Source organism: Alexandromys fortis, unplaced genomic scaffold (assembly GCF_014885135.2).
Source record: "Alexandromys fortis isolate MF-2015 unplaced genomic scaffold, M_Fortis_MF-2015_v1.1 scaffold_126, whole genome shotgun sequence".
Lineage (NCBI taxonomy): Eukaryota > Metazoa > Chordata > Mammalia > Rodentia > Cricetidae > Alexandromys > Alexandromys fortis.
In genome coordinates, this window is record NW_026068018.1 from 918,821 (window position 1) to 945,922 (window position 27,102).

Below are 27,102 nucleotides of genomic sequence, written 5' to 3' on the forward strand. Positions count from 1 at the left end.
AAAAAAAAAAAAAAAAAAAAAAAAAAAAAAAAGAACCATTGGGGCCAAACGGCATGTGTTACTTTGTTTCTAATTATGTGACTTACAAACTTTGACATGGGTAACTTACTCTTATTCATCTGTAAAATAGAGATAATTGTGCATGGAATTTATGCCCATTGCCTTTTGGGACAATCAGTTAAAGCTCTTGGGGGTATCTGCATGTAATAACTGCAGATATACTTGGTGCTAACTAGTGGTATTTCATCAAGTGTCTCCAAAAAAATTCCCTAGATCAAACTGACCTGTGAACACATCTTTTGGGGATTGTGTTGGTTATTAATTGATACAGGAGGGTTCAACCCACTGTGGGCAGCACCAGCCCTAGGCAAGTGATCCTGGGCTGGCTAAGAAAGCAAGCTAAGCATGAGACTAAAGTGAGCTGGCCAGAAAACAGCATTCCTCTATGGTCTCAGACTTTGAGTTCCTATTCTGACTTCATGTCCATGATGAGCTGAGACCTAGTAGAGCCTAATAAATCCTTTCCTCCAATATACTGCCTCTTGTCATTGTTCTATCACAGTATCAAACATCAAACCAGGACACATTTTGAGCAAAGCTATTGAAGTTCTGCTCACCAATATGTTCTCAAAAATTCACTTTCATTCCTGCTTTATATTTCATCACACATAGCAACACAAGTCATTTTCAAACAGCAGGGCCTTGTTCCAGAGTTAAATAAATGTGTTGAACTTAGGCAGAAGTAGCGATCTTTGTCTAAGCTGTAAAACTCTCTGAGATGCAAAAGCATCTTCATGAACACAAGGAGTTTAAATAACAATGTAGCTGTTGAGCCAGAATAAGTCTGAGTAGATGAAAACAATACAAGAACTCACTTTAGATATGATTTTTCTCATCTATTAAATTAAGGCACTGGATTCATTGGTTCATCTCCAAGGTCCTTTGTACATATAAATTATTAGAAATAGCTAACCCTAACTTTTTAGCTATTTCTTTTTTTGCATTAAAACCTTTCAAGTGCTCTCAGTGGTTCCCTAGTGGCTTGAGAAAGCATTGTGATGATAGCAATGCACAGTCCAAAGGCTATCACTTTATTCTAGTTTTATCTCTTTTGTCATTATAGTAGATCGTTCTCAATCTCATGAGAATGTTAGCCATTGTCAGACAATTAGTGAGGTTCTCCCCCCTTATATCTGGCAACCTGAGACGCCAGAAACTCCAGGGCGCATTCTGTAGCTCGCATTGATGTATTTTTGTTCACATGTTGATAGTATCTGTAGTTGCTCATAAAATGAGTCACATCTGTTCTCAATTAGGTTTTTCTTAGGGGTGGATAATGGAGTGGTTTGAGGCTCCTGATAGAGTCTGCAATATGTCTTTCTCAACAGATATTGATATGATACAGGATAATGTCTTTGTGAAAATCCCATAAATGTTTCGTTGATGAATTGGAAGTGATATTAAATGTGTCTGATACCCGATTATGTTCTACAGCATCTGAGCATACTTTCCCTAGGAAAATACTTCTGCTTTAGAAAGGCCGCCATTTTCCAAAGAATACGTAGGACTCTGATATGTCTCCAGTAATGTCTAATTTCACTACATTGTATTCCAAAGATAGATATATTTGTGGAAGCATACAGAGATAAACTGTTAACCTACTGGGGGATATGCATAAAAATGACTTTACTTCTGTTTCTACTTAATGGGATTACTTCATCATTAATCTTGAGATGCTGTGAATTTTTTTGGTTTTGTTTTGTACTTCTTTAAAAATATTTCTTAAACTTAGGGTGTAAGAAAAGGGTTTCATTTTGACACTATCTCATTCACCATGCTAACACCATCTCTTATCCCTACTCTCCTCCCACTGATCTCCCCTTCTCGATGATACTGATTCTGATAAAATGTCTTATGTGAATATCCCTTAACTCTGATTTTTCATATGAGAATTAATACATGTCACTTGTTTGTCATTTCCCCTATTATCCTCTCTCATTTCATCCTCCCATTAGGTCCTTCCTCCCACCCAAATAGTCCCCTTTTACTTCCATGTCTTGCAGACTTTTTCTTTTAAAATCTAGATTATATGTATTTATGATTTCACTTGGTATAATGATCTCAAGTTCTAAACATTTCCTTGTCAATAACAATTTTCTTTCAGCTGAAGAAGATTCCAGTGTGCATAAGTACCACATTGTCTTTATCTATCCATTTTCTAAATGGTATATAGGCTTGTTATAGAGCATGCTGATGATGACCAGCGGTACAATGAGTATAGATGTCCAGGAATCCCTGAGATATGCTTATTTAGACTTACTTCAGCTATATACCTAGGAGTAGGCCATATGGTCATTAGATCATATGGTGGTTCTATGTTTTAGGATTTTAAAAAAAGAATTGCTATGCATGTTATATATATATATTATATCTAGTCATGTTATATATTTTAAAGATATTTATAGAGGCTAAACTGACTTATAATCTCCCCAGCGCTCCTCCTTTTCCTGCCTCCTTGATAGATGTGATAGACTTTTAGTGGTACTTGTTTCCTAAGCCTTTTCCACTTTTCAGTTGAGAACCAGGCATGATCATGCTGGTCTTTCCTGTAGCATAGATGTTCTGATGGTTTGCCCATCTTTTAGAATATTTTAGGTAGGTTTTTATTATTGCTTAAATTTATTGATTGCTTTCCAAGACACTAAATCAGTCCTTTGTGTTTGCTGGAGCAAAGCAAATCTTTATGGCCCTTTTCATAAAAATGTCAACACTGATTATTACCTCATCTGTTTTAGAGATGTCAAATATTAGTTATAATTGGCCTGGTTTCTGTGGTCATGTGGGGAGATTTATGAACAGACCCAGTCCTACCTTCATCTTCAGTTATGAAAGATTGCTAAAGACTCTTAATATAGCAGCATTTGCTTCTTTGAAAACTTGTGTTATATTTATAATTTCATATAAAAATACAGGTGCTTTATGAGGTTAAACATGAAGGAAATATATTATTTGATTTATGGAACACATGTTCTTTCGAATTCATTTATGATAGCATGACAAAGTTTCCTCTGAAATATGCCACTTTCACTCCTCAAGAGGAGCTTTGTGAAGAAATCCAAAGGTCTTAGCTCAACTTATGAACACATATTTATGAGGGGCTTCCAATGTCACTGTTCTTTTACATTTTTTTGTCCATCCTTTTTATTTATTTGTTTCTTCTATGTGACTGTCACATCATGGATCTTGATCCCATTCATTCACTCTTCCTCTCATCTCCTCTCTGCCACTGAAACCCACCCCCAAACAAAACTAAATTCAAGAGAAAAAAAGGAGGAAAATAAAATGGAAAAAATAAAAATAGAGAGGAATTTGTAAATCTCATAATGGAAGCTGCAGTGCAACCCAACAAGTCACGTTGCATATCCCCTTGTTTATGCATCTCTACTTGCAAGTGTTTATTGCAAAGAGTCATTAGTCTGGTTGAAGGCCTCTGCTCTCCACTACAGGAAGATGTCGGGCACCCACTAAAACTCTTCCTGGACATCCCACTGCCACCCTATGTTGTGGAGATCCTGCAGCGTTGGGTCTGTGGGTCAGGTTCCTTCATGTGTTCCAGCAGATCATAGATGGAGTTGATGTTGACACAGGCCAAGTCATAGCTCTGGGTCTGGGCCTTGGCAGCTGTAGGGTTGGTCTGCCAGACGGGAAATGGTGACTGTTCTCTCATGGTCACAATTTCGGGGCTGTCTCTCCCACACCTGGGCTAACAGGGTTGGCTCTATTGTGCTGCACAGGTGAGGTTGCAGGGCCTGCTCTCCTGAGTGTTGCAGCTGTTGGGGTCAGGGATGACGCTCTCCCACCTGCCTCAGGTGTAGATGAATAGGAGCGGCTATCTGCTGCCCATGCTGCCCAGATGGTAATGGGGACAGATCTTCCAGTTCCTTTACACTTTTATTAAGTGAACAAATGAACTGTTTCAGCGGTGTATATGCATACATAAACAAACACACACATATGTATGGACACACATATATAATTGCACTTGGTTCACAAATTCTCACTCATGGCCTTCCTATTTCTTCCATTTCCTCTCTTATTTGTCTTTTTATGCCCCTTATAGGCTTCTTTCTGCTTTTCTATCATATACCCATGAATGTGTGTGTATTTAAAACTAGAGTCTACATATGGAAAAACAATCAGTATTTGTCACTCCTTCCTTCATTATCCTTTCTTCTCATTTCCATCTATTTTTATTCATCAACTGCTTAGACCTTCCATTTTCATGCAGTGTGGGTGTGGGTGTGAGAGAGAGTGTGTGTGTTTGCATACATGTGTGTATATACAGTGTACATAACTAGCACATATGTAAGCATGTGATATTTGTCTTTAAATTTGGCTGATTTATATTACATGATGATCTTCCAGTTCCATCTGTTTTCTTGAAAACAGCATAATTTTAGTTGTTTTACTCCTGAATAAAACTCTATTAGGTATGCATTTTTTTTCTGTTCATTTGAGCTACAGTGAACAAACAGTATTGCAATGATCATGGATCTGCAGCATCTCTGGCATGTGCTGCTTTGGATTCTTCAGCTGATCGTGTATTTGAACATTGCCCTAGATGGAGTCACCCCTGTGCTAGTCTATCTGTAGTATTTTTGTACATTTGCTCATACCCTTCCTGCTACCTAGTATGAACTTGCCTTTTTTCTTTATTTATTGAAACCACATGTCTTTCATAGATTGTTTTATTTGCCTATGGCATTTTTATTGAATCGTAACCAGAGGAAGGAAAGAATATTTATTTGGGAGAAGAGCAAGCGAATATTGTAGTGTCAGCTATGTGGGAGTAGTGTGCTGGGGCTTCCGCATTTCAGCACGCATACCTTGTCTCCTCCTGCATCCTCTTATTTAAGAAAAGCATCACGCTGGCAGTGGAAACAGCATGTTCATAATCCTATCATTTTGCAAGAGGAAACAGAATGATCAGGAGGTATAGCAAGTCTTAATTCTATAGTGAGTTCAATGCAGGCTGGGATATCTTGAGACATTATTGCAACAAACAAAAGACATAATTTTTATCACTATATTGGTTATAGCCAATCTCTTTACAATTAGTATACAGACCACCTATAACATTTGTATCACACACCACCTAGTTTTAGATACACACAAAAACATACGTGATTTTTAATTCTGGAGCTGTGGAATGAGTATGTGTGAAAAATAGATGATTTATTTTTTACTTTTGCATCTTGCCAACTGTAGGAGGTTTTCTTTTTTGTTTGTTTATTTATTAAAGAATTTGTCTCTTCCCCGCCACTGCCTTCCATTTCCCTCCCCCTCCCACAATCAAGTCCTTCTCCCTCATCAGCCCAAAGAGCAATCAGGGTTCCCTGCCCTGTGGGAAGTCCAAGGACCACCCACCTCCATCCAGGTCTAGTTAGGTGAGCATCCAAACTGCCTAGGCTCCCACAAAGCCAGTATGTGCAGTAGGATCAAAACCCAGTGCCATTGTTCTTGCATTCTCTGTAATCCTCATTGTCCTTTATGTTCAGTGAGTCTGGTTTTATCCCATGCTTTTTCAGACCCAGGTCAGCTGGCCTTGGTGAGTTCCCGATAGAACATCCCCATTGTCTCAGTGTGTGGGTGCACCCCTCGCGGTCCTGAGTTCCTTGCTTGTGCTCTTTCTCCTTCTGCTCCTGATTTGGACCTTGAGATTTCAGTCTGGTGCTCCAATGTGGGTCTCTGTCTCTGTCTCCTTTCATCGCCTGATGAAGGTTCAGGAGGATGCCTATATGTTTTTCTTTGGGTTCTCCTTATTTAGCTTCTCTAGGATCACTAATTATAGGCTCAATGTCCTTTATTTATGGCTAGAAACCAAATATGAGTGAGTACATTCCATGTTCCCCTTTTTGAGTCTGGCTTACCTCACTCAGGATAGTGTTTTCTATTTTCATCCATTTGCATGCAAAATTCAAGAAGTCCTTGTTTTTTACTGCTGAGTAGTACTCTAATATGTATATATTCCATACTTTCTTCATCCAAACCCAACTATAAAATGGGGCACTGAGCTGAACAGAGATCTCTCAACAGAAGAAGTTCAAATGGCCAAAAGACACTTAAGGTCATGCTCAACTTCCTTAGCGATCAGGGAAATGCAAATCAAGACAACTTTAAGATACCATCTTACACCTGTCAGAATGGCTAAAATCAAAAACACCAATGATAGCCTTTGCTGGAGAGGTTGTGGAGAAAGGGGTACACTCATCCATTGCTGGTGGGAATGCAAACTTGTGCAACCACTTTGGAAAGCAGTGTGGCGGTTTCTCAGGAAATTCGGGATCAACCTACCCCTGGACCCAGCAATACCACTCTTGGGAATATACCCAAGAGATGCCCTATCATACAACAAAAGTATATGCTCAACTATGTTCATAGCAGCATTGTTTGTAATAGCCAGAACCTGGAAAATAGATGATTTTTAATAAAATCAAAAAATTCAGTAGTTACTAATGCAGAGAAGAGCTTTACTAAATGTTGAATCAAATTAAGTCCACCAATACAAAGTACCCAGGAGAGAACTTTAGACAGCATACATTTTTTTAGAATGAACATAACTGTCTCACATTGTTAATTATACTAATATGTCTTTCCTTTTTTAAAATATTTTTTAGGGGAAAAACAAGGAAAATGAAAAGGATGTTATAGGAAATAAAAAGTGTTTAGTATCGATGCTTGATTAGTTTATGACTACTTGCACTGAAATATGAGAAATGTTTTTAAAAACTTCCGGTGCTTTATTTTTGCTTAGGAGTCAGTTCTGTTTAGTCTTGTGCCTTATTACAGGGAGGTCTAAGACATCGAGGGGTACATCAGTCACTGACGTGATGCAGATAAACGTGACCGGGGCTGAGAACTGATCGAATTAGAACTGGTTAATCAGTACCCAGCTAAGCCCACAGCATTTGTCTACTGGGGGGTTGTGCTTGTTGTTGTAAAAAAATGCTATGAAGTTGATGTTTGCCATGTTCACACCTTTTTTGTTTAATTTTGTAACATATTCGTAAAGGCCTACTTTTCTATGTTCTCCTTGAATGGATTTGAAGCTGAAATATTTTTCTGTCCTTTTTAAATGTTGTTGGTTAGCTTCTGCACTAGCGGGGGCATTTGTTCATTTACCATAAGAAAGGGCTTTCTTGTTGACAACTGTTTTCCCTAAAGTAGACTAGTAGGACCCACTGAGGCCACTTTAATACTGTTTACAACGGTAAGGCTGCCCAAATTCCACTTGGCAATCCGCTGCAGTGGTGTAGTTTTCAAACTGTGCCTAGCATGAATGAAATCCCGAACAAATCAGTCCTTTTTAAAAAACAGGTTATCCTCGTTTCTCGTCACATTCAGAGGAATATTCGTAACACACCTGTGGTTGCTTCGTCATGGTGTTTAACCCTGAAGTTTAACTGTCGATACTAATGCAAGATGGAAATCGTGGCACTGGAATGCAGGTTAAACTAGCGTTTTGTTTTGGGAGGACAGCACACTGAGGTAGAGGCCGGAGCATCTTTGTTAAGATAAGTTTTTAAGCTAAGCCTCACGCATGCGCAGGAAGAACTCCCTTCACTGAGCCAGGTCCTGAGCCCCAGGTAGGGTCACTTACAATTGTCTCAGGCCGCCATTCATGCCTTTCTTCTCCTCTCCTAGGTGCTGAAGTGGGTGGAAGAAGCAGTGCAGGCCTCCAAGGTTCACCTCTTATCCACTGATCATTTGCAGCAGGCTGTAAACACTTGGAAAATCCCCTTTGATCCCAGCCTCAAAGAAGTTACCGTATCCCTGAGTGGTCCTTCTCCGGTGATTGAAATCCGCAATCCCTTTGGTGAGATGAATCAAACGCTGAGTTTTGAATACAAAGAACGGGGACGGATGCTTTTTGCACACTTTCTCAGTTAATTCTAGCTTTATAAATAAGTTCAAAGCATTTGTAAGTGACTGCAGATGTCTGAAAAGACAATGTTATTAGTCTTGAGTGTTTCCGAATTAACATGAGAATTAACAGGTTAAGATTTCTCATATTTAAAACAGTTACAGTCCTGAAATTTATTGTAGCTAAATTAGCCACATGAAAAAAATATTTAAATATTTTATTATAGTGATTTATGTAACACTTTATATAATAATATACTAAGTATCATTATTTCGGGACTGGAGGTTGAGCCCAGGATCTGATACATGCTTCTTTAGTGCCTTACCTCTGAAATATGTCCTCAGGTCAATGTTTTAATTTGTATATGTTTTGTAGTAATTTTCTGTAAAATTTAACATTCTATGCTAATTTTTCGAATGAATCACTAAAATACCGATTTCTGAAAATAACTTTTCACTGTCATTTTCTAGAAAGGTTTAATTTTAAAGAACATAGTACCTGAATGTCAAATTATTGGCGAGAGCGATGGCTCAGTGGATGATGTGCTTGCTGTAAGAGCGCAAGGGCTGGAGAGATGGCTCAGCGGTTAAGAGCATTGCCTGCTCTTCCAAAGGTCCTGAGTTCAATTCCCGGCAACCACATGGTGGCTCACAACCATCTGTAATGAGACCTGGTGCCCTCTTCTGGTGGGCAGGCACACATGCAGACAGAATACTAAGAGCACAAGGGCTTGAGTTTGAATACTTAGAACCTGCACAATGAGCTCAGTATGGTAGCCCATGACTGCGACCCTGGAACTCCCAGGGCAGGATGGGTGGCAGAGAGAGGGCACCTGAAAACCAGGGGGACGGGCATGGGCAGCGGTGGCAAATAACATAAGAGACCCTGCATCAAAATATCAAGGGGAAAGGCTGGGGCTCACACCTGAAGTGGCCTCGAACTCCATTTGTGTGCATGTGTTCACATCAGACACATGCACATACATCACATGCGCGCGCACACACACACACACATCACATACATCACAAACACCCCCCACATACATTTCACATACACACCACACACACATCTATACATCTCATACATCCGCACCCACATACATACATACATATCACATGCATACAAACACCACACACATACATATACATACATTGCACACACAGGCACAAATAAATAAATAAATTCATAAAATTTAGACTGCTGTTAAATTTCAGTGGTGGAGCACTTGTCTAATCCGTATAAGATTCTCGCCTTAATCTCCAGTGCTGCCAAAAGAAATTCTATTCTTAGTAGTGAATGAAAGTTTTAAGTTACTTTTCCCTCACTTGCATTTTCTGACGAGATTTTCCTGATTCTACTGCTGGTTGAAAACAATGAGAGTCACACTAAGAAAGCAAACCTGGAAATGAAGGAAGCTCAGCTTCCCTCGCATTTGAACTACATGTACCTGCTGGTTCTCATGGTTTTCTTTCTGTAGTAGCTTTAGTGTGTAGAGTGTGCCTTTTCTCTGCTCGTGAGTATTTACAAAGGCGAATGAGGAAACTGCATTTTTATTTGCATCATAGAAGCAAGTATTCTTTTAAGAGTGTGAAATATTCCCTGTACACGTATGAAATATTGCCCAGAGTCCCTCAACCACACTAGCAAAACACTGAAATTTACAAAGAAGTAAAACCTCCTTTTCTAGGCTTGTGGAGAGCTGGCCTCAGCGGTGTGTTTGCCTGCCGCAGCGAAGCCGCATTCCGCCCACTGTAATAGCTCCCATGCTGCCCCGCAAAGCTGCACGCATTGCGTCATGTTCCTACTGCTTTAAAGATCCTCTGGGCTCACAACGATAGCCAATCGTTTGATTATTTAAAATACATACCCGAGTAAATAGACCACTGGGAAGCCAGAGGTGAAAACCTGGGCCCCGTTCCATTCTATTTCTTTTTCTTCTAAGATCCCAGCTAGTAGTTATTGGGAGTAAATTTGAGGCAGAACGAAGATGTATTTTGTTACTGTACTATTCTTCAGTTATCCTTTGAAAGACAGTCTTCCCCTGCACCGGTGGGAAACTGGTTAAGGTCTTGCACTTTGTGCAGAGACTCGCTCAGGGTGCTCACATTAGTAACTGACCTCCAGAAAGACCCGTATCCTGGTTCGGGTTCTGCCTCTATGCAATCTCTGTGTCTCTGGTGACTGCGTACAAAGTCTTAGTAACACGGCAGTTGTGCTCTGGGCTGGCTTTAGAGATAGATGACAGTTTATCAATTGCTATTCTCACTTTACTAGCAGACACATAACAAATGAGGACCTGTTACTTCAGTTGCAACGTCCAGATGCCTACAATTAATTCTATTTTGAATACAAATAAAAGAATATTTTGAGCTATGGACACAGATATCTGTTAAAAATATATGCACATATTTAGTAAAAAAAATCTCTGTGTTATTTGGAATCTGATGATAATCTGAAGCTTGTTTATGTGAAATTGCCTGATTTCTTTGCCAGGAAGAAAAATTACACTTTCTACCTTGGTTTTGTCTTTTAGGGAAGCTGATAAAAAAGGGATTTGGCTTGAATGAGCTGTTAAATATCCATAACTCTGCCAAAGTAGTGAATGTCAAGGAGCCAGAAGCTGGAATGTGGACCGTGAAGGTACTGTTACTACCCAGTCTGTTTGCTATTTTATTTTTAAGTTGGCATGCTTTATGGAGTATATAAAATAGCTTATTTATATATTCTTGCAATCCTGAAGAACACTTTTAATGAAAGTCCATGTGTGGGAGGTCTTGAGCACACGAGCTGGGTAGTGTTGTTTTGATGGCTATGAACATCAGTGATGTTCTGGAACAAGAATTAAAATACTTGGGCGGTTTTCCTATCACCAAATCTGTGGACTAATGGTACCATCCATTTCTTGCTTCCAAAATCAGCAGACGTACAGCCAGTGGAGAACAATAGGGCTGTGGGCTCTGGTTGGAATTGCCTGGGACTGAGCAAAACTCCCAGGCTGGACTGCTTGCAACCAGAACGTTGATATTCTTTGCTGTCCTCCTCTCTCACGTGAAGGTGGTAGTTCTATACACTACAGGATTGGGCGGAGATGAAAGTAGGCTCATATATAAGAAATAGTGCACTTTCTCTTACAAGGCTGCTAGTGTTTATTAGCTATACAGTCATTATTTTCTTTAATTAAAAAAACACATTTGTTTTCTTGAGTTATTTGAAGGGATATATAGTCAAGATGGAGGCAAGAAAGTAACATACAGCCAAAATTTGAGATACTATAAATCAGAGATGTGAATTTTTGTTGTTGTTGTTGTTGTGGATTATTGTGTGTAACTGGCTAGGGTGGGCAAACTGAGTGATTGCCCGTGTTTCTCAGACTTTTCGTTATGTTCTGGCCTCCTTCCAGCTCAGGTGTCTGTGTTTTTATGTGTGAAAGGCTTTCCCTGAGAACAGGAAAAGGTTGTTCTGCCGAGGCGTTAACACGTCTCAGAAACAGATTTCAGACTAGAAAGGCATAAAATCACTGTAAATACTCACCATAGGAGCAGGCTTAGCAGAGTTCGCCTCCTTGGTGTGTTTTCCCGCACACTTTTCCCTCCATCGTCCTTGTGAGCCTACCTACAACAATGTTTTTCTCCTTCTTCACCTCAACTTCCCTACCTAATAAAATGAACTTCACAGGACCACCATTCAAATTCCAGGGTGCTGGGAATGTCCAAGCATGTTGGGTGGAGCAGCACAGGAATTCAAGGAGGACTTTCCATGCCAGGCAGATTTCTGATTTTCAAAGAATATGTACATTAATTTTCTCTTCGTAAGAAATTACAGTTTGTACGGTAACTCCCTTAAAATGCCAGACTTTCCTTTATTCTCAGAGTTCTATGCCCTGCAGGGATGCCATAAGGGGTAGAACAGATTTGGGGAATAGACACTCATAAGTGAGGGTACACAGGCACAGGCAATGTAAATACGACCTAGCAATATACCAAGGAATGGATCATAAATGGTCACACCTGTTCTAGTTACTCAGCTCCTTGCACACAGTAGGCATGCAGTATATGTTGAATTCCTTGATGGCAGCAATGAAGTGTCTTTCTACTGTGGTATTTTTAATAAGCATAGCGTTGTTTTGATCAACGTGCCCAAATTGTGACTAAGGTCTCAGGTTGGGTTTTTTTTTTTTTTTTTTTTTTTTTTTTTTTTTTTTTTTTTTTTTTTTTTTTTTTTTTTTTTTGCCACAGTAGGAAGAGCTATGAGAATCTATCTAGTCTCTGTATCCCTCAATTGTTTTCATTTAAGCATGACCTAAGCTAGCAGTGCCCGAAGTTGGCAGTCAGGTATTCTGTTGCCACTTTCTGAATCATAACAATAAGCTGTCCGTTGTTGACTGGGAGATATATGCAAGTGATACCATTTTATTAGGAGTTTATTCTGGGGCATTTGAACTTGGTTCCAGACAATTTGGATCGCTCCCAGTGGTTTTTCCTCTAGTAAATGCCTCGCCTAGAGCAATGATCCGACTGACTGCAGTTAGTCTTGTGCTTGACGTGTCTATTTATTCAGTCGTCAATTTTTAGTGTTGGCTTTTGGCCACATTTCATACTATCTGCTCAGTGTGCATTATGAGCACTTAATTGATCATTAAAATGGGGGCGTTCTAAGTGTTAGCCTGTAAGCAGAGAGAGGGAGAAGAAGATGACGAGGCAGTGAAGCCTTTGTTTAGACAAGTGTCTATGCTCAATCTCCTATCATTAAGGGAATGCTAAAAAGGCATGGTTATCTATTATCAATTGCCCGAAATTTATTCTGATTCTCACCAAAGAACCTCCACTGCTGCTCAACACCATTTCTGGTTTACAGTTAAGCAAAATATAAGCCTCGAAGTGCAACTTACAGACAATAAAATTATTCTTCTCCTATATGAAATGCTAGAAGAATGTATCAACCTGATTAAAAATAGACTTATATCTACTGACATAAATATTACTACTGACATTGGATCTCCCTTTTAGACAGCTGGTGAATGACAAGCGTTCTACATGTGTGCTTTCTCAAGAAGAGAACTGAGATTAGATAGTGTATCCTGCGTGCTATCTCCTTCGCACTATGCTATCTGGAAAATGTCTGCTCTATCAGGCGAATTAATAATGACTTTGAAATGTTTCAAATAACACTTTAGTCCAAGTATGAAAAACAGTATGTTTTATGACCATAAGATGTTGGAAGACCTTGTGGTTTGGCCTCGACCACTCTTCTGGTTATCTTGTATCATTTATGTTGACCCTCCAGTCAAATTTAATTATTTAATTCTAAGCTGCTCCCATTATTCCCACCTGGCTGTGCCTCATGCTTTTTGTTTTGTTTTGTTTTGTTTTTAAGACATGGTCTTATTACATAGCGCTGGCTACCCTCGCACTCACTGTGTAGACTGGGCTGACCTCGAACTCATAGAGGTCTGCCTGTTAGGATTCTTTAATCCTCTGTCACTGCAACACCCTGCTTTTTTCTTTCCTTTTTTTTCTTCTAGGAGTTTCTTCTCCCTAGAATGCCATTCCTTTCATTCTGACTTGTAACTGTCCCCCAAGATTTGACTCAGATGCCAGCACTTTCATCAAGTCTTGTCAAATGTGGCCTTAAATACCATCTTTTACTTCTGGCTGTCTATACCACTCTTAGATTAATTTTTCTCTTATATCATATTTATTTCTGTAGAGATTTTTCTCTCTAGTTATTGTAATTAGAGTATAATCACCAGAGAAGCCACAATACCCAAATAAAAACTGCATAAATATTTATGAATAAAAATTAAAGTTTACTCTGATGGTATCTAAGAAAGTGGCAGTTTAGTCAGTCTACAGCTCGTGAATTGGGATGGGGGACTTTAATGTACCCATTCTTTAGATGCTACTGGAGTGCCCTTTTCATTTCTTTTGTTCTTTATCATGCAAACTCTACTGTGAAGTTTTGGGGCACATTTTTTCTTATTAAATTTTTTTCATTTATTTTACATATCAACCACAAGGCTCCCTCCCTCTTCTCTTCCTGTCCCCTCCCCCACCTCCCTTCTACCCCTACCCCCAACCATTCCTCCTCCATTCAGAATGGGGCAGGCCTCCCATGGGAGTCAACAAAACATGGCATATCTACATTGACTCTGGAATAATAAGATCCTCATTGGGTTATTACATAAAAAAAATTATGACATATCAAGTTAAGGCAGGACCAAGCTCCTCCCCCTGCAGCAAGACTGAGAGAGGAATCCCAGCACACAGAATAGGTTCCAAAAAGTCAGCTCATGCACCATGGCCATGTCCTGATCTCACTGCTAGGGGACCCACAAACAGATGGAGATATACAACTGACATCCTCATGCAGAGGGCCTAGGTCAGTGCCACGCAGACTCTCGAGCTGTTGGCCCAGAATCTGCGAGCCCCTGCAAGTTTGGGTCAGCTGTTTCTGTGGGTTTCCCAGTCATGATCTTGACCCCTGCTTTGCTCATACAATCCTTCCTCCCTCTCTTCAACTGGACTGCCCGAGCTCAGTCCAGTGCTTGGCTGTGGATCTCTGTGTCTGCTTCTGTCAGTTACTGGATGAAGGCTCTATGATGGCAATTAGTGTAGTCACCAATCCGATTACAGGAGAAGGCCAGTTCAGATGTCCTCTCCACTACTGCTAGGAGTCTTAGCTGGGGTCATCCTTGTGGGTTCCTGGGAGTTTCCCTAGCACCAGGTTTCTCCCTAACCCCAAAATGGTCCCCTCTATCAAGATCTTTCTTTCAATACTCTTTTTGTCCATCTCATCTCCAACTTGACCAATGCAATTTGGGGCACATTTTTTCACAGACAATGAGTCAACTTATTTGTCTAATCATATGAATGATTCAAATGTTTTAACTTGCCTCTGATGTAGGTAAAACATTCTGAACAGAAGTAACTGAAAAGAACACAACATTTTATTAAAAACAGGAGAGAAAGCTATTTTATGTCCCCAAGTTTCCATTTATATGGAAACTACAAATCCTGGATCTTATTTCTGAAAAGCAATATGAATTTTCCATTCAAACAGCTGTAGTTAATATATAGCTACATAGAATATAAGTCTATTACCACTGAAATTCCCCAGGCCAAGTTTTGTCTCCTTCTACTTAAGGGAAACTCCCTATGACGATATTAAATAATAGATTTAGATAATAAAAATGTTTCTATTAGCCTAAGATTATCAGTGTAATCATTTGTAATTTAACACATCCCCCTGGGGTATGTTTTCATTAAGAAAATTTGGATAAGCTGTCCCTAGATAATCCCCTAAATACAGAAGAGAATATTCCATATCAGATGGCTATATTGAGATTCTAGGACTGGAAGGAATATTTTGGTTTAGATAGTTATATTATTTTTCAGTGCACACTAATGCATTTTCTACAGGATAATATGGTTGCCTACATAAGACATGTACAATAACAACACCAGTTCACAAGGCCCTACCCCTAGATGAAAAGCTAGAGGCAACTAATGGCTGTTGAGAGAGGGGGACTCAGACTTCTCCAGGGATCAGTTCCCTAAGAGGGAGGTCAGCTATAAACATAGTTACAAATGGACTCAAGAGGCTGTATTGATATGTACACAACCTATGTTTTTGAAAATCCAAAAATATAGAGTTTCTTTTTTTTAACAGAAAAATTTATCAACACTTACTGACTCTTTTAGCAGAAAGGATCATTAGCAACCTTCAAAAGCTACAGCCCAAGACTACCTAGAAATTGTTTTCCTAAACTCCTAGCTATGATCTTTGATACTTTCAAAGGAGCAGTGTCTACTGAGTAGGGTTCTGTCTGTAATGGATGTGCCATGTTAGCATCCTGGATGGGCCTTAAAGGTACGCAGGTATTTAGCAAACCATCACCCTTAAACCAGGTAGAGCCATCTGCAATCCACTCTGAGTGCTAGGAAAATCTGAGTTTAAGTTCTAGGAGGAAGTCCCCACCATTCTGTGTAGAAGGAGCTGTGGGCTGCGTTCCTGCTGCCTGGCTCCTGGCCACCAGCTAGCTTATGCTCCGAAATAGTTACACAGAAACTGTATTCATTTAAACACTGCCTGGCCCATTATATCTAGCCTCTTCTGGCTAACTCTCATATCTTGCTTTAACCCATATCTAATAATCTGTGTAGCACCAGTCTTACCGGGAAAGATTCAGCATGTCTGACCCAGCAGCTTGCTCCATCACGCCTGCCCTGGAGAGGAGCAGCATCGCTTCTGCCTTACTTCCTCCCAGCATTCTGTTCTGTTTTCCCCGCCTACTTATGTTCTGACCTATCAGGCCAAGCAGTTTTCTTTATTAATCAACCCATGAAACAACAGATAAAGACCTTTCTACATCATTTCTGGGAACTCTTCATGCGGCTCTTCTTGCTCTAGTGCCCTTCAGGGTCTTCCTTCATTCCTAGTAATCTCACTTGAATTCATAACCATAGACTCCGGTCCACATGTTCCTTCATTTTGCCATATTGTCTTTTAAAGGAAAGGTTACATATTCACAATTTGCAGGACACTGATCTGATTTTTTTGCATCAAGCCATCTTTAACAAACGTAGACCTTGCTTCACCTGTCCTGGGCTTTAGCTCAGACAATCTGGATAGGTGTAGGTGCTCATGTAAGAGATCCGTGAGTCTCCTTTAAGAGAAACTAAGCAGGAAGCAAACACTAATTCTTAAGACAGTGTCATGCTGTGGTGAGAAGCCCAGATTTGGCCACTGAATTAGAGTTCTGTCTCCACAGTTAGCAAACCTTGTGCATTTGGGAAAATTCTTTACCAACTTCGCACCTCAGAGTTGTCATCTTTATGCTTCCTTTAGAAGATCACAATAAAATTAAATAAACCATTGAGATTGGATATACTGAGTGCACAGGAAAGATCCTCTGAAGCAATATTAGTATCTTACTCTGGGAACTAAATCCAAACCATTTGTTATTTATGCACATGCTCATCATTTTAGTGCTTTATTTTGTCCAGTATTCAGCCGCAGCATCCCTTTAGCTGAGCGGGCTAACTCATCTTTCCTTTGTTTATTCCTACCACCGTGTTTATTGCATTATATTAAGCATTCCCACTTCTCCATCTCTCTCCCCCAGTAGCCAGTGTGTGAGCTCCATGCTTTTCTCACATTTATATTTCAGCCCCAGGGAGCATTGCTAGAACGCTGAGAGCTGAGGGTGCCAGACGATTAATATCTGGGAAATTGTCAGCTCTTGTGCTTAAGTCTGGCAGTGATGTCACAGAGGCAAAGAAATGGGAGAGTATATATATTCTAAATATATAAATACAATCTTCCCAACTCATATAATGTTATTATTATATAAATGATTGAGAAAAAGGAGGCCACAAATTTGAGAGAGAGCAGGGAGAGGATAAATGGGAGAGGTTGGAGGGAGGGAAGGAAAGGGGAAAATTTTTATGTAATTATATTTTAATTTAAAATAAAAAAGGAAAAGGGAACATTTTCTAGAATTGAACTTGAGTGTGTTTTGTTGGGGAAATTTTAGTTTCTTATTTCATCGGTGTCTGTTGAACATCTACCATTTGACAACAGAGAACAAGGAAGTCCAGAAATTCGTGGAGCATTTAGATTTACTCTAAGCTTCACTTACTAGCTGCTAGCTGAAAATTGACTTTGACTACCAGGTGTGCCGTACTTCCTGAGTTATACTTTAGAGCAGTCTACATGAGACGTGAATTGCAAGCTATGCATTTCCGAGTGGAGAATCACAACTAGGTTAAGTCAGAGTGCCTCAGTCAGAGCCATGACTTGGGCACGTCAGTGGTAAACACTCTGTGGTTTGCCACACCAATGGCGTTCGCTGTTACCAGCTGTTGACTAGGCTTGTCCTTATACGTTTTAGACCTCCAGCAGTGGAAGACACTCTGTTCGCATCACTGGTCTCAGCACCATTGATTTCCGAGCTGGCTTTTCCCGAAAGCCCACGCTGGACTTCAAAAAAACAATCAGCAGACCCGTACAAGGTTAGTATGCACATGGCTCTTAAATCTGTGTAAGGAAGAGCTGTGCCTCAGCTGGGGTGTGACTGTGTAGGTCTGTAGCATTCAATCCTGTTGACAAGGGCAACATCTTTCTTTAACATGACTGTGGTTATTTCTTTGGCCCACTTCATGTTTTGCAAAGTATGATCTAAGACCAGTGAATGAGTCTGAGAGCAGCTCAAGCTCAAAGGGTTTTTTGTTGTTGTTGTTGTTGTTGTTTTTTAAAAAAATGAAGACTCCCGGGCCCTGCTATAATCTTCTCAGTCAAAACTGCGAAGTGGGGGCCTAGCAACATGAGTGTTAGGTGAGCCCTCCAGTTGCCTCTAAGACTTAACTACATTTAGAAAAGCACTTAATGAATTTTTAATATTAATAATTTATAAACTTCTTGGTCAAGATGAAGCACGTATATTGCTAAAAATTAAAGGTGCTATAATTTTTTGTTTGTTTTTGTTTTTGTTTTTTTGAGACAGGGCTTCTTTGTGTAACAGTCCTGGCTATCCTGGAACTTACTTTGCAGACCAGGCTGGCCTCGAACTCACTGAGGTCCTCCTGCCTCTGCCTCCCAAATGCTGGGATTAAAGGCATGAACCACCACCGCCCGGCCTCTATGTATTATTTCATGTTCAAAGATGACTCTTAGTGATTTTTAAGCCTTGTTCTTGTACCTACTTTATTCACCCATTATGGCAAAGCTCAGGCCTATTGTGACCTTCAGAATTTTGTTCAGATGGTTGTTAACTTGTCTTTATTGCTCCAGTTTTAATAAGGATTAAAAAGGTGAATTCTTTCAAAGAAGCCACATAATCAACTATCACATAATATTCATAGTTATGAGTAGTACAAAAACAGTGTAAATACTGTGAGATTATTGCGTAGAATGACCCAAGCATCTGTCTTGATGCGGGAAAAGTTCTGCAGCTGGACCCTCAGTTTCAGACAGCATGCGGTGCTCATGCCTACAGTGCGTATATGATGCTGGAGCACCGGCACTTTTTTCTCAGGTGACCCCCAATTGCACACCGTTTGTAAATGACAAGGCCCTTCTCTTTCAGGGATCCCCACCTATGTGCTACTGAACACTACTGGAATCTCCAGTCCAGCCAGAGTAGATCACCTCGAACTTCTGAGTATCTCAGGGGGGTCTCTTAAGACCATTCCTGTTAAACATTACCCAGATCGAAAACCTTACGGCATCTGGAATATTTCTGACTTCGTCCCACCAGATGAAGCTTTCTTCCTCAAAGTGACGGGCTATGACAAAGATGGCTATCTCTTCCAGAGAGTGTCCAGTGTTTCCTTTTCCAGCATTGTCCCAGGTAAGACAATGTTTCACTCAACACTGCAATGTCGATAGCTTAAGAGGACTTTGCCATAAGGAAAAAATGGACTATAAAGTAAAATTAATATCTTCATGTTACTACTCTGTAGCAAGGTTCGTGAGCATTACATGCAGATATCTTGGGTTTTCTTTACTTTGATTTTTTATTCTGGTGTATTATATATATATTAGTATTTATTAAAGTTATATACATATATGACACTGCCCACTTCCTTTTATTCCCTCTAATCCTTCCCATGTTTGACTTTACTTTTTCGTAAATAGATGGCCTCTTTTTCCTTGATTATTATTGGTACACACAGACATTAATTAATATATAAATACTACCTCTGAGTCCATTTATTGTGGCTTTGATTTGTGTATATGGTTTCAGACCTGACCACTTTGTATTGTTTTGGGGGCTCATCCCTGGGAAAGGCTGATTCTCCTTCTCTCAGTAGTCATTAGCTGACTTTAGTTCTTGTCATGGGATGGGATCTAGTGAGACTTCCCCTTCTGCATTAGCATGTGTATGGGTACTGTCTTATTCGGGTTTGGTTTAGGCAGCCATACTCTTGCGGTATCATGGACGTAGCTTTCCTGTCATTTCTAGGAGATACAATCTTACAGCAGACTCTTTGGTGCTCTGGGTCTTACAGTCTTCCTACCCACTCTTTCATGGTGTCGCGTGAGCCTGGGTTAAAGGCACTGTGTGCTTCTGATGTATTCTTTGGGGCTGGGCTCCTACCCTTCATTCATCTTTACATTACATCCAGCTGTGACTTTCTGTAGTGGTTTTAGTTTGCTCTAAAAAGGAGCTTCTTGTTTGTTTGTTTGTTTTTTTCTTTTCTTTTTTTTTCTTTTCTTTTTGAGATAATAATTCAATTATAGGATGTCTCCCTTCCCTGTTCTCCCTCCAGATCCTCTCCTGTGGCCCTCTTTCTCTCTTTCATATTCATGGCCTCTTTTTTTTCACTATTTGTTATTTCATGCATATTTAACTTTTAAGTAATACTTTCAGAGTTCTGTGTTAAGTCTTACTGATTATAGATTTGAGAATTTGGTAACTTTAATTAATGGGGAAGTGTAGTACCCTTTCTACCCTCCCCTGTTATCTAAACTGGCTAACCATTTACATGCAATGATCAAGCTCCATTTATCCCATGCATAGTGGACTATGGACAGATGGTGAGGGCTCTACGTTGGATTAGTTGGTTGGTTAATTACTAAACTAGTTCCCGATGTATCTCCCATTATCTAAAGATATGGTTACTAGGCAATGGTAATAATGACTTGGAAGCATCAGGTTTGTGTTTATCTCTTCCTGAGAGACTTTAAATTGATCCATTCTAAAACTCTAGACATGTAGCTTCAATCCTGCCTCATACAAGTCCAGAGAGATTGTTTGTAAAGCTGGGCAGGAGCCAGCAACTTATCTTTTATGTATGAGGCTGAGATTTGGAAATCCAAGAGCTGTTGTTTAATGACTGTACAGTTGTGAGCACAGAACCAACCTTAAGATTTCTTCATGTTAGCATTCAAATGAGTTGACTTCATCCCTGTACTGAACGCATGAAATTTGTTGGATTCTTTAAAAAACACTTCTCATTATTCCCCTTAGGAAAAAATGTTCTAAGATATGTGGATTCTTCTAGTATTTTTACATATTTGTAATAAGAATTATTCTACAGTTAATGATATAATGTAGCTCATTTGATATTTTCTTCTAGCTTGGTAGTGGAGAAAACTGTATATTTAAAAATCAATGGAGTCTTGAGTGGGATGAGTATCATAGTGAGGGCCTATGATTACATTCAGAAATGAATCTGCTTTGCATAAAGATAGTTAAACTAAATTTAGCCATTCAGATTCATTGTAATTCTGATGATTTATCGGAATCACTCAAGTGTAACACTCGTGGGTGGAGTCACAGACAATATGCACTATCGCTGTGACTATCTTACCTGTGTTCTTTCTTCCTAGATGCTCCCAAAGTCACAATGCCCACGAGAACCCCAGGATACTACCTGCAGCCAGGCCAGATCCTCTGTTCGGTTGAGAGTCTTCTGCCCTTTACTTTGAGCTTCGTGAGAAATGGAATTGCACTGGGAGTGGACCAGTATCTAAAGTGTGTGAATATTCCTTTCAGTAAAAGCGTGGAAATGCGATTCTGTCCTCTTTCCCTGACAAATCTCTTCTTTCCTGTGCCATCTTGGGATACAGCGCTGAACAGGATAAACAGAAGCCTGGGCCCTTGATGGAGCTCATGTTGTGGTGGAAGAAGACAGGAAACAGATAATAAATATACTATGACGTTATAATAAATTTTAGAATACATTCCATATAACTCAGGTCTTATAGGATCTGCTTTTTATATAATTTGAAGGTCCCAAGTTCAGCCAAAAAATATGGAATTATGAACTCAACATTAGGTAGCTGACATCAGAGGGCCCTTTGCAAAGGATAGCCCTGAAAACTTTAGCTTCGTTGAATTTGGGCTAAAAATGTCTGTGGCTTTTATTTAAAGTATAATAAGTGAACATGCTGGGTGTTATGACAAAAGACAAATTAATAAATTAGAAATAGTAACACTTGGTAGGTTATTAACATGTAGCCTTTTAATTTCAAGTAGCAAATTCAAAACTAGATGAGCAGCTAGGAGTGTCAGAGCACATCTCTAATCTCAGTCCTTGGGAGGCAGAGGCAGGTGGATCTCTTGAGTTTGGGGCCAGCCTGGTCTACAGAGTGAGTTCCAAGTGATCCAGGGCTACACAGAGAATCCCTGTCTGGGAAAAGCCAACCAACCAACCAACCAAATAAACCAACAAAACAACAAGACTAACACAGGGTGAGAGGCATTTGAGCCTCTAAGAATGGTGAGAGAGGTCAGATCCTGGGAGAGAGATCACATATCCTGGGGAAATTTCACACATTAGCAAATGAAAATGCACTGAGGCCAAGTAGACTGGGCCAAAAAGGGAAGGCAGAAACGGGGCCATTGCATATGGATCCCAGCCAGCTAAGAGGAGAGGGTGGAAGACAAGGTCTAGGAGTGAGTTCACTGCGTGCTGAGAGTAGACTGGCAAGGCTCGCCAGGAGCGTGTGTGGCTCCACATGGAGCAGGCACAGGAAGGAGTTGGCTAGAAGGTACCAACTCTGCCTTCTAAAGCTGAGTGACCTTTTTACATAATAAATATAAGTAATCTTATTGAAAAAAGATTACATACATCTTGGAAAAATGTTAGAAAAGTTATTTCTGGAAAATATATTGCCTTTGAGTTACTACAAAGCCTGACTCGATGTGGGAGTGAAAACTTCAGCCATCTTTTACACTGTTGAGGCAATATTAACATTGCTCTATAAGATGTTAACTATTTGACAGTCTTAATTTATATAACCTCATTTTAAGCAATGCTTGTGGCTGAAAAGTTTCCCATTCCCTACCAGCTGTCCGCTCCATACAGCACCTCCTGATGATTTACTAAGTCGCCTGTTTTATAACCAGCCACATAACGGAGCAGGATATCAGATGATGGGGCCACATAACTAGCCGATGAAATAAAATAACTCTGCTTCCTGTTTAAATAGTGACAGTTTTCAAAGACACTTGAGATTCTTTATAAACATTAACTCATTGATTCCACACAAGTCCTGGGAGGTAAGCCACAAAAATTCATTTTCTCGTGTTTCCAGTGCTGTGGCCCTGAGATGGGACAGGCCTTGCTGACATGTATTAAGCCGTGAGTGATGATAGACTGATATTCTAATCCCACTTCACTTGCATGCCTTTGCCATAGATTCCCAGTAATATAAATTATGGGACTTAATCTTCTTTTGTGTCAGCCACTTTGGCCGTCAGGGAATGTCAGAGAAAAGCCAGCTTGCATTTACAGTGTACACATCTTCTGGACAGGCTCTTTGCCCTGTTCTAAAGTCTGAGTCTAGAGACCCTTTTCTTTATTTTGTTGTTTAGAATGTGTATGTCAACCAAGAAGGCTACATTGAAAAGATTTACTGAGTTAAATACATTGGCACGTGCCTTTAATCCCAGCGTTTGAGAGGCCGAGGCAGGAGGACTGCGTGTTTGAGCCTGGCTTGGGCTACATAGTAAGACTGTGTTTCAGAACTGTTGCTTTGTCTTCTTATAGCAGGTTCCTAAATAAGAGGACTACTAGTCAAGTATTGCTGTGAAGAGTATTCTTAATTAGTAAACTGACTATGGACCCTTAGACAAAAATGATTGTCATTCAACTTTTCTTTTAGAATGAAGGCCTTGGGGCTAGATGAATTTTCATTTTCTGTTTCAAAATTTCCACGAATCCAAGGTTTGATGAATCCTAATATATGTTCAGCTCTGAACTAGGCATTGCACAGAGTACCTAAGATGTGAGCGTTCCAAGCTATTACCTTCCTACGAGTAGATCTCCTAGAGAAGGGCATCTGTAAATCTGCGCTTGGTACCTTGCTGTAAAGTGTTTGAGACCCAGTTTGAGTGTCCAGGACAGTGCACAGTTAAGTGAGACTCTTTTTTTTTCCCTCTAAAACTAGAAAAAAAGGACCATTGGTACACAGTTCACACAGAGTGGACAGGAAACATCAGCTCAAGTATCCTAAGTTACAATAGTGCACAGAACAGTGGCTGCGTAGGTATTCTCATTCTTGATGATAGGAACCTATGCTTACCTCACTGTTCTAAACCCTACGCCAGGACTGAACATGAAATCAGAGCTCAGTAAGCTATTCATGATTGCTTTGTTGAGTTACGTCTGGGAGGAGAGAGATGTGGAGCCTAAACCACAATCAGAAGTCAGTAAGCAGTGTTTTGCTTGGTTCTGAGATCTATTTATTTTTTTCTCCTCTGAGACAGAGTTTATATGTTTATCTGTGACTGTCCTGGAACTTGCTTTGTAGACCAGGCTGGCCTTGAACTCACAGAGATCTGCCTGCCTCTGCCTGTCTCCCTGAGTATAGGGATTAAAGGCGTGTGCCCCCACCACCTGCCTTTTTGTGGAGGTATTTATACTTTGCACATATCTTCATTTTTTCCACAAAAGATTGTGAATTGCAATAGATGATAAGATAGAGATATGTAAAAATGTTTGCATTTAAACTACATTTTTAGAGGATAGGCCTACTTTTGTATACTTTGGACTTTTTAAAACAATAATTCATATCTACTTTTTAGACTGTCCCAGAAGGAGAAGTAATTTCAGCAGTGAATGAATCAATATTTGTTAAATGGATGGATGGATGCATGAGTTTGTCTAGAGAACTAACATATTTTTTTTCAATTTTCTCAATGCCAGGTGTAATATATACCTTTAGATATGACTTACTTAAAAAAGTTAAGGGAAACACATCTTCTTTGAGTAAAAAGCTGCTGCCTTACCCTCACATTTGTAAATTACCTTGTGCCATAGTTTTGTTCAGAATTCTCAACTCCAAACTGAAAGGTACAGGGAACGAGAGAAATTTCTTCAGTGTTTGTCAACTCAAGTATGTCTCTATAGCCAGAAAAAATATACTAAAGATGAATTTTCATTGCTACCACTTATTGTCTCTCATATATTTTTGCTCAGAATAGAGAAGCCTAATTATGTTTAAAACATAAAAGGTGTGCAATTTTAAGTTCAAATTTAATCTGTGGTTTTCACAACAGATTTTGTTTACATTGTTCACTGGAAAAAGTTATTCAAAAGCAGATCATTGATAATTGCTTTCAGCATTCTCTTATTTGACAGACACTAAAAGCTTTCTCTTTTCCTGTCCCCAGAGAATCTGCTGATGTGAACTGGGATTTCCGAAAGGTCACGTTGTCTGATGAAGGCTTCTATGAGTGTATTGCTGTGAGCAGTGCAGGGACTGGCCGGGCACAGACATTTTTTGATGTTTCAGGTAACTTTCCCCTGTCTAAGAGTGTCCCTATGGAAATGAGATGCTGATGGACTCCTAAGTTTATCCAGTTCTCTTCATGATTATTTGTGATTATATATTTACTTTACAACATTGTGAACTCAGGTATCGACTTCCTACCATTCTGCCTCTGTATCTTTTCCTGTACCACTTGGAGACTTGATTAATACCTTAGTTCCCTAACACTAAAAGGATTATAGTAGAGGAATGTCTATACTATGGAAGACTCGTCAATGTTTGTGGTGCATTCAGGGTGCTTAGAAGGTAGCTTGGGATGTAGAAACACTTAATAGATAGATAGTTATCATTTTTTTCAATTAAAATTTTATTTTTATAATTTCATTATATGTGTGGGGGGAGATGGGTGTGTGTGTGTGTGTGTGTGAGAATGAGAGAGAGAGAGAGAGAGAGAGAGAGAGAGAGAGAGAGAGAGAGAGAGAGAGAAGAGAAGAGAAAGCCAGGTGCATCAGATCCCTAGGAATTGGAGTAACATGCAGTTGTGAGTCCCCCGACCTAGGTTCTGACAACCTAATTCTGGTCTTATTAAAAACTGCATGCTCTTTAACAATTTAATCACATTTCCAGGCTTACTGATGTTATTGCTGTTGCTAACACCATGATTTATTTGGGTTCATGGTTCCAGAGACTTCTGGTGGGGAGGTATTTGTGGTGGCAGGGCAGGTGAAAGCTCACTGAACTTGTAAGCACACAGCAGATGGCAAACCTGAAATAACAAGAGTCCTGTAACTCTCAAAGCCCACTCCCAGTGACCCACTGCCTATAACAAGCCCAGACTTTGAAGTCTCCTAAAACAGGGTCACCAAGTGGGTGCCAAGACTTCTGATATGTGAGCCTGTGGGGGACATTCTCATTCAAACCACTTCAGTAGCCACATGGCATTGCCCTTAGGGAAAATGTGGTTTGGAGAATTGATCGATTCTGAGAGTAACAAGAGGACTAAACGTTTTCTTTCTCTCATGTGTGGACGTATAATCAATCAATGTTTTTGTCTATAGATTCTGACCTCCAAATTACCATGATGAAACTGCAAATTGTCTGAGAACACAGAGCTTTATTGGACACAATATAGGGTAAAGAAGGACCAATGTGAGACCAGTGATTCTGCATCCAGATAGCCAATTCCTGTGAATAGATGGGAGGCACAATATGTAATATTTTATAGGGTAAAATCTGTTTGTAAAAACATTGCCCTTTAATTTTTCCAGAATAATTAGAAGAAAACTGTGATATATAATCAATCAATGATCAGGATCACACCAGTTATAATTTTATAATATATATATATTGGGGATTGAAACCAAGGTCTCACATAGAAGCACTAAGCAATCACTCTGCCCATGAGCTAAATCCAGAGCTCAGAAATTTCATTTTAACTGTCTTGCATTGCTCTGCACTTAATAGTATCCTAGTCTGACCCTAGCTTAGTGTCATGGCTGCTGAAGCCGCAACAGAGCCTGTTTCTGCTTTCAGTGCGTATTTCCTGATATAATTTAAGACAGAAGAGATGTTTTAATTAGACGCTGGTTTAGAATCCTAGGCTTGGTTGTGTCTAAGCTTCACTTGGAAAGGGAGTCACGTAAATCAGGCAGGCGTGTTCTTTCAGCAAAACTATTTGTATTCTCTTATTCTTCGGAAGAAAAGAAGATTGTCTTCTGAAGTAACTTAGCAAGTTGACATACATCACAAACAATTCATTTTCTTCATCTCCAGAAATTATGAAAAGCCCTGGAATTGTGTCAACATTCCTCAGCTTCTGGGAACGCAAACACTTGAGGACTCGAATAGTCTTCCCAGCAAAGTTAATTAAGAGAAGGGCAGGAGGGAAAGAGGCTGGCGGGAGTTGACGCGAGCATCTTGCTAAGTAACTGGGAGATGCCATTAAGAACGTGTGA

At 39.8% G+C, this 27,102-nt stretch overlaps 1 protein-coding gene across 1 annotated transcript in view; it reads left to right on the forward strand.

The window, feature by feature from the left end:
• Hmcn1 (hemicentin 1) overlaps positions 1-27,102 on the forward strand; it is a 449,244-nt gene that overhangs the window by 175,327 nt on the left and 246,815 nt on the right. The window contains exons 5-10 of the mRNA XM_050162915.1: positions 7,705-7,876; positions 10,458-10,564; positions 17,817-17,937; positions 19,011-19,274; positions 21,260-21,404; positions 25,050-25,171. Coding sequence (XP_050018872.1) covers positions 7,705-7,876; positions 10,458-10,564; positions 17,817-17,937; positions 19,011-19,274; positions 21,260-21,404; positions 25,050-25,171 — 931 coding nt within the window. The remainder of the gene's footprint in view (positions 1-7,704; positions 7,877-10,457; positions 10,565-17,816; positions 17,938-19,010; positions 19,275-21,259; positions 21,405-25,049; positions 25,172-27,102) is intronic.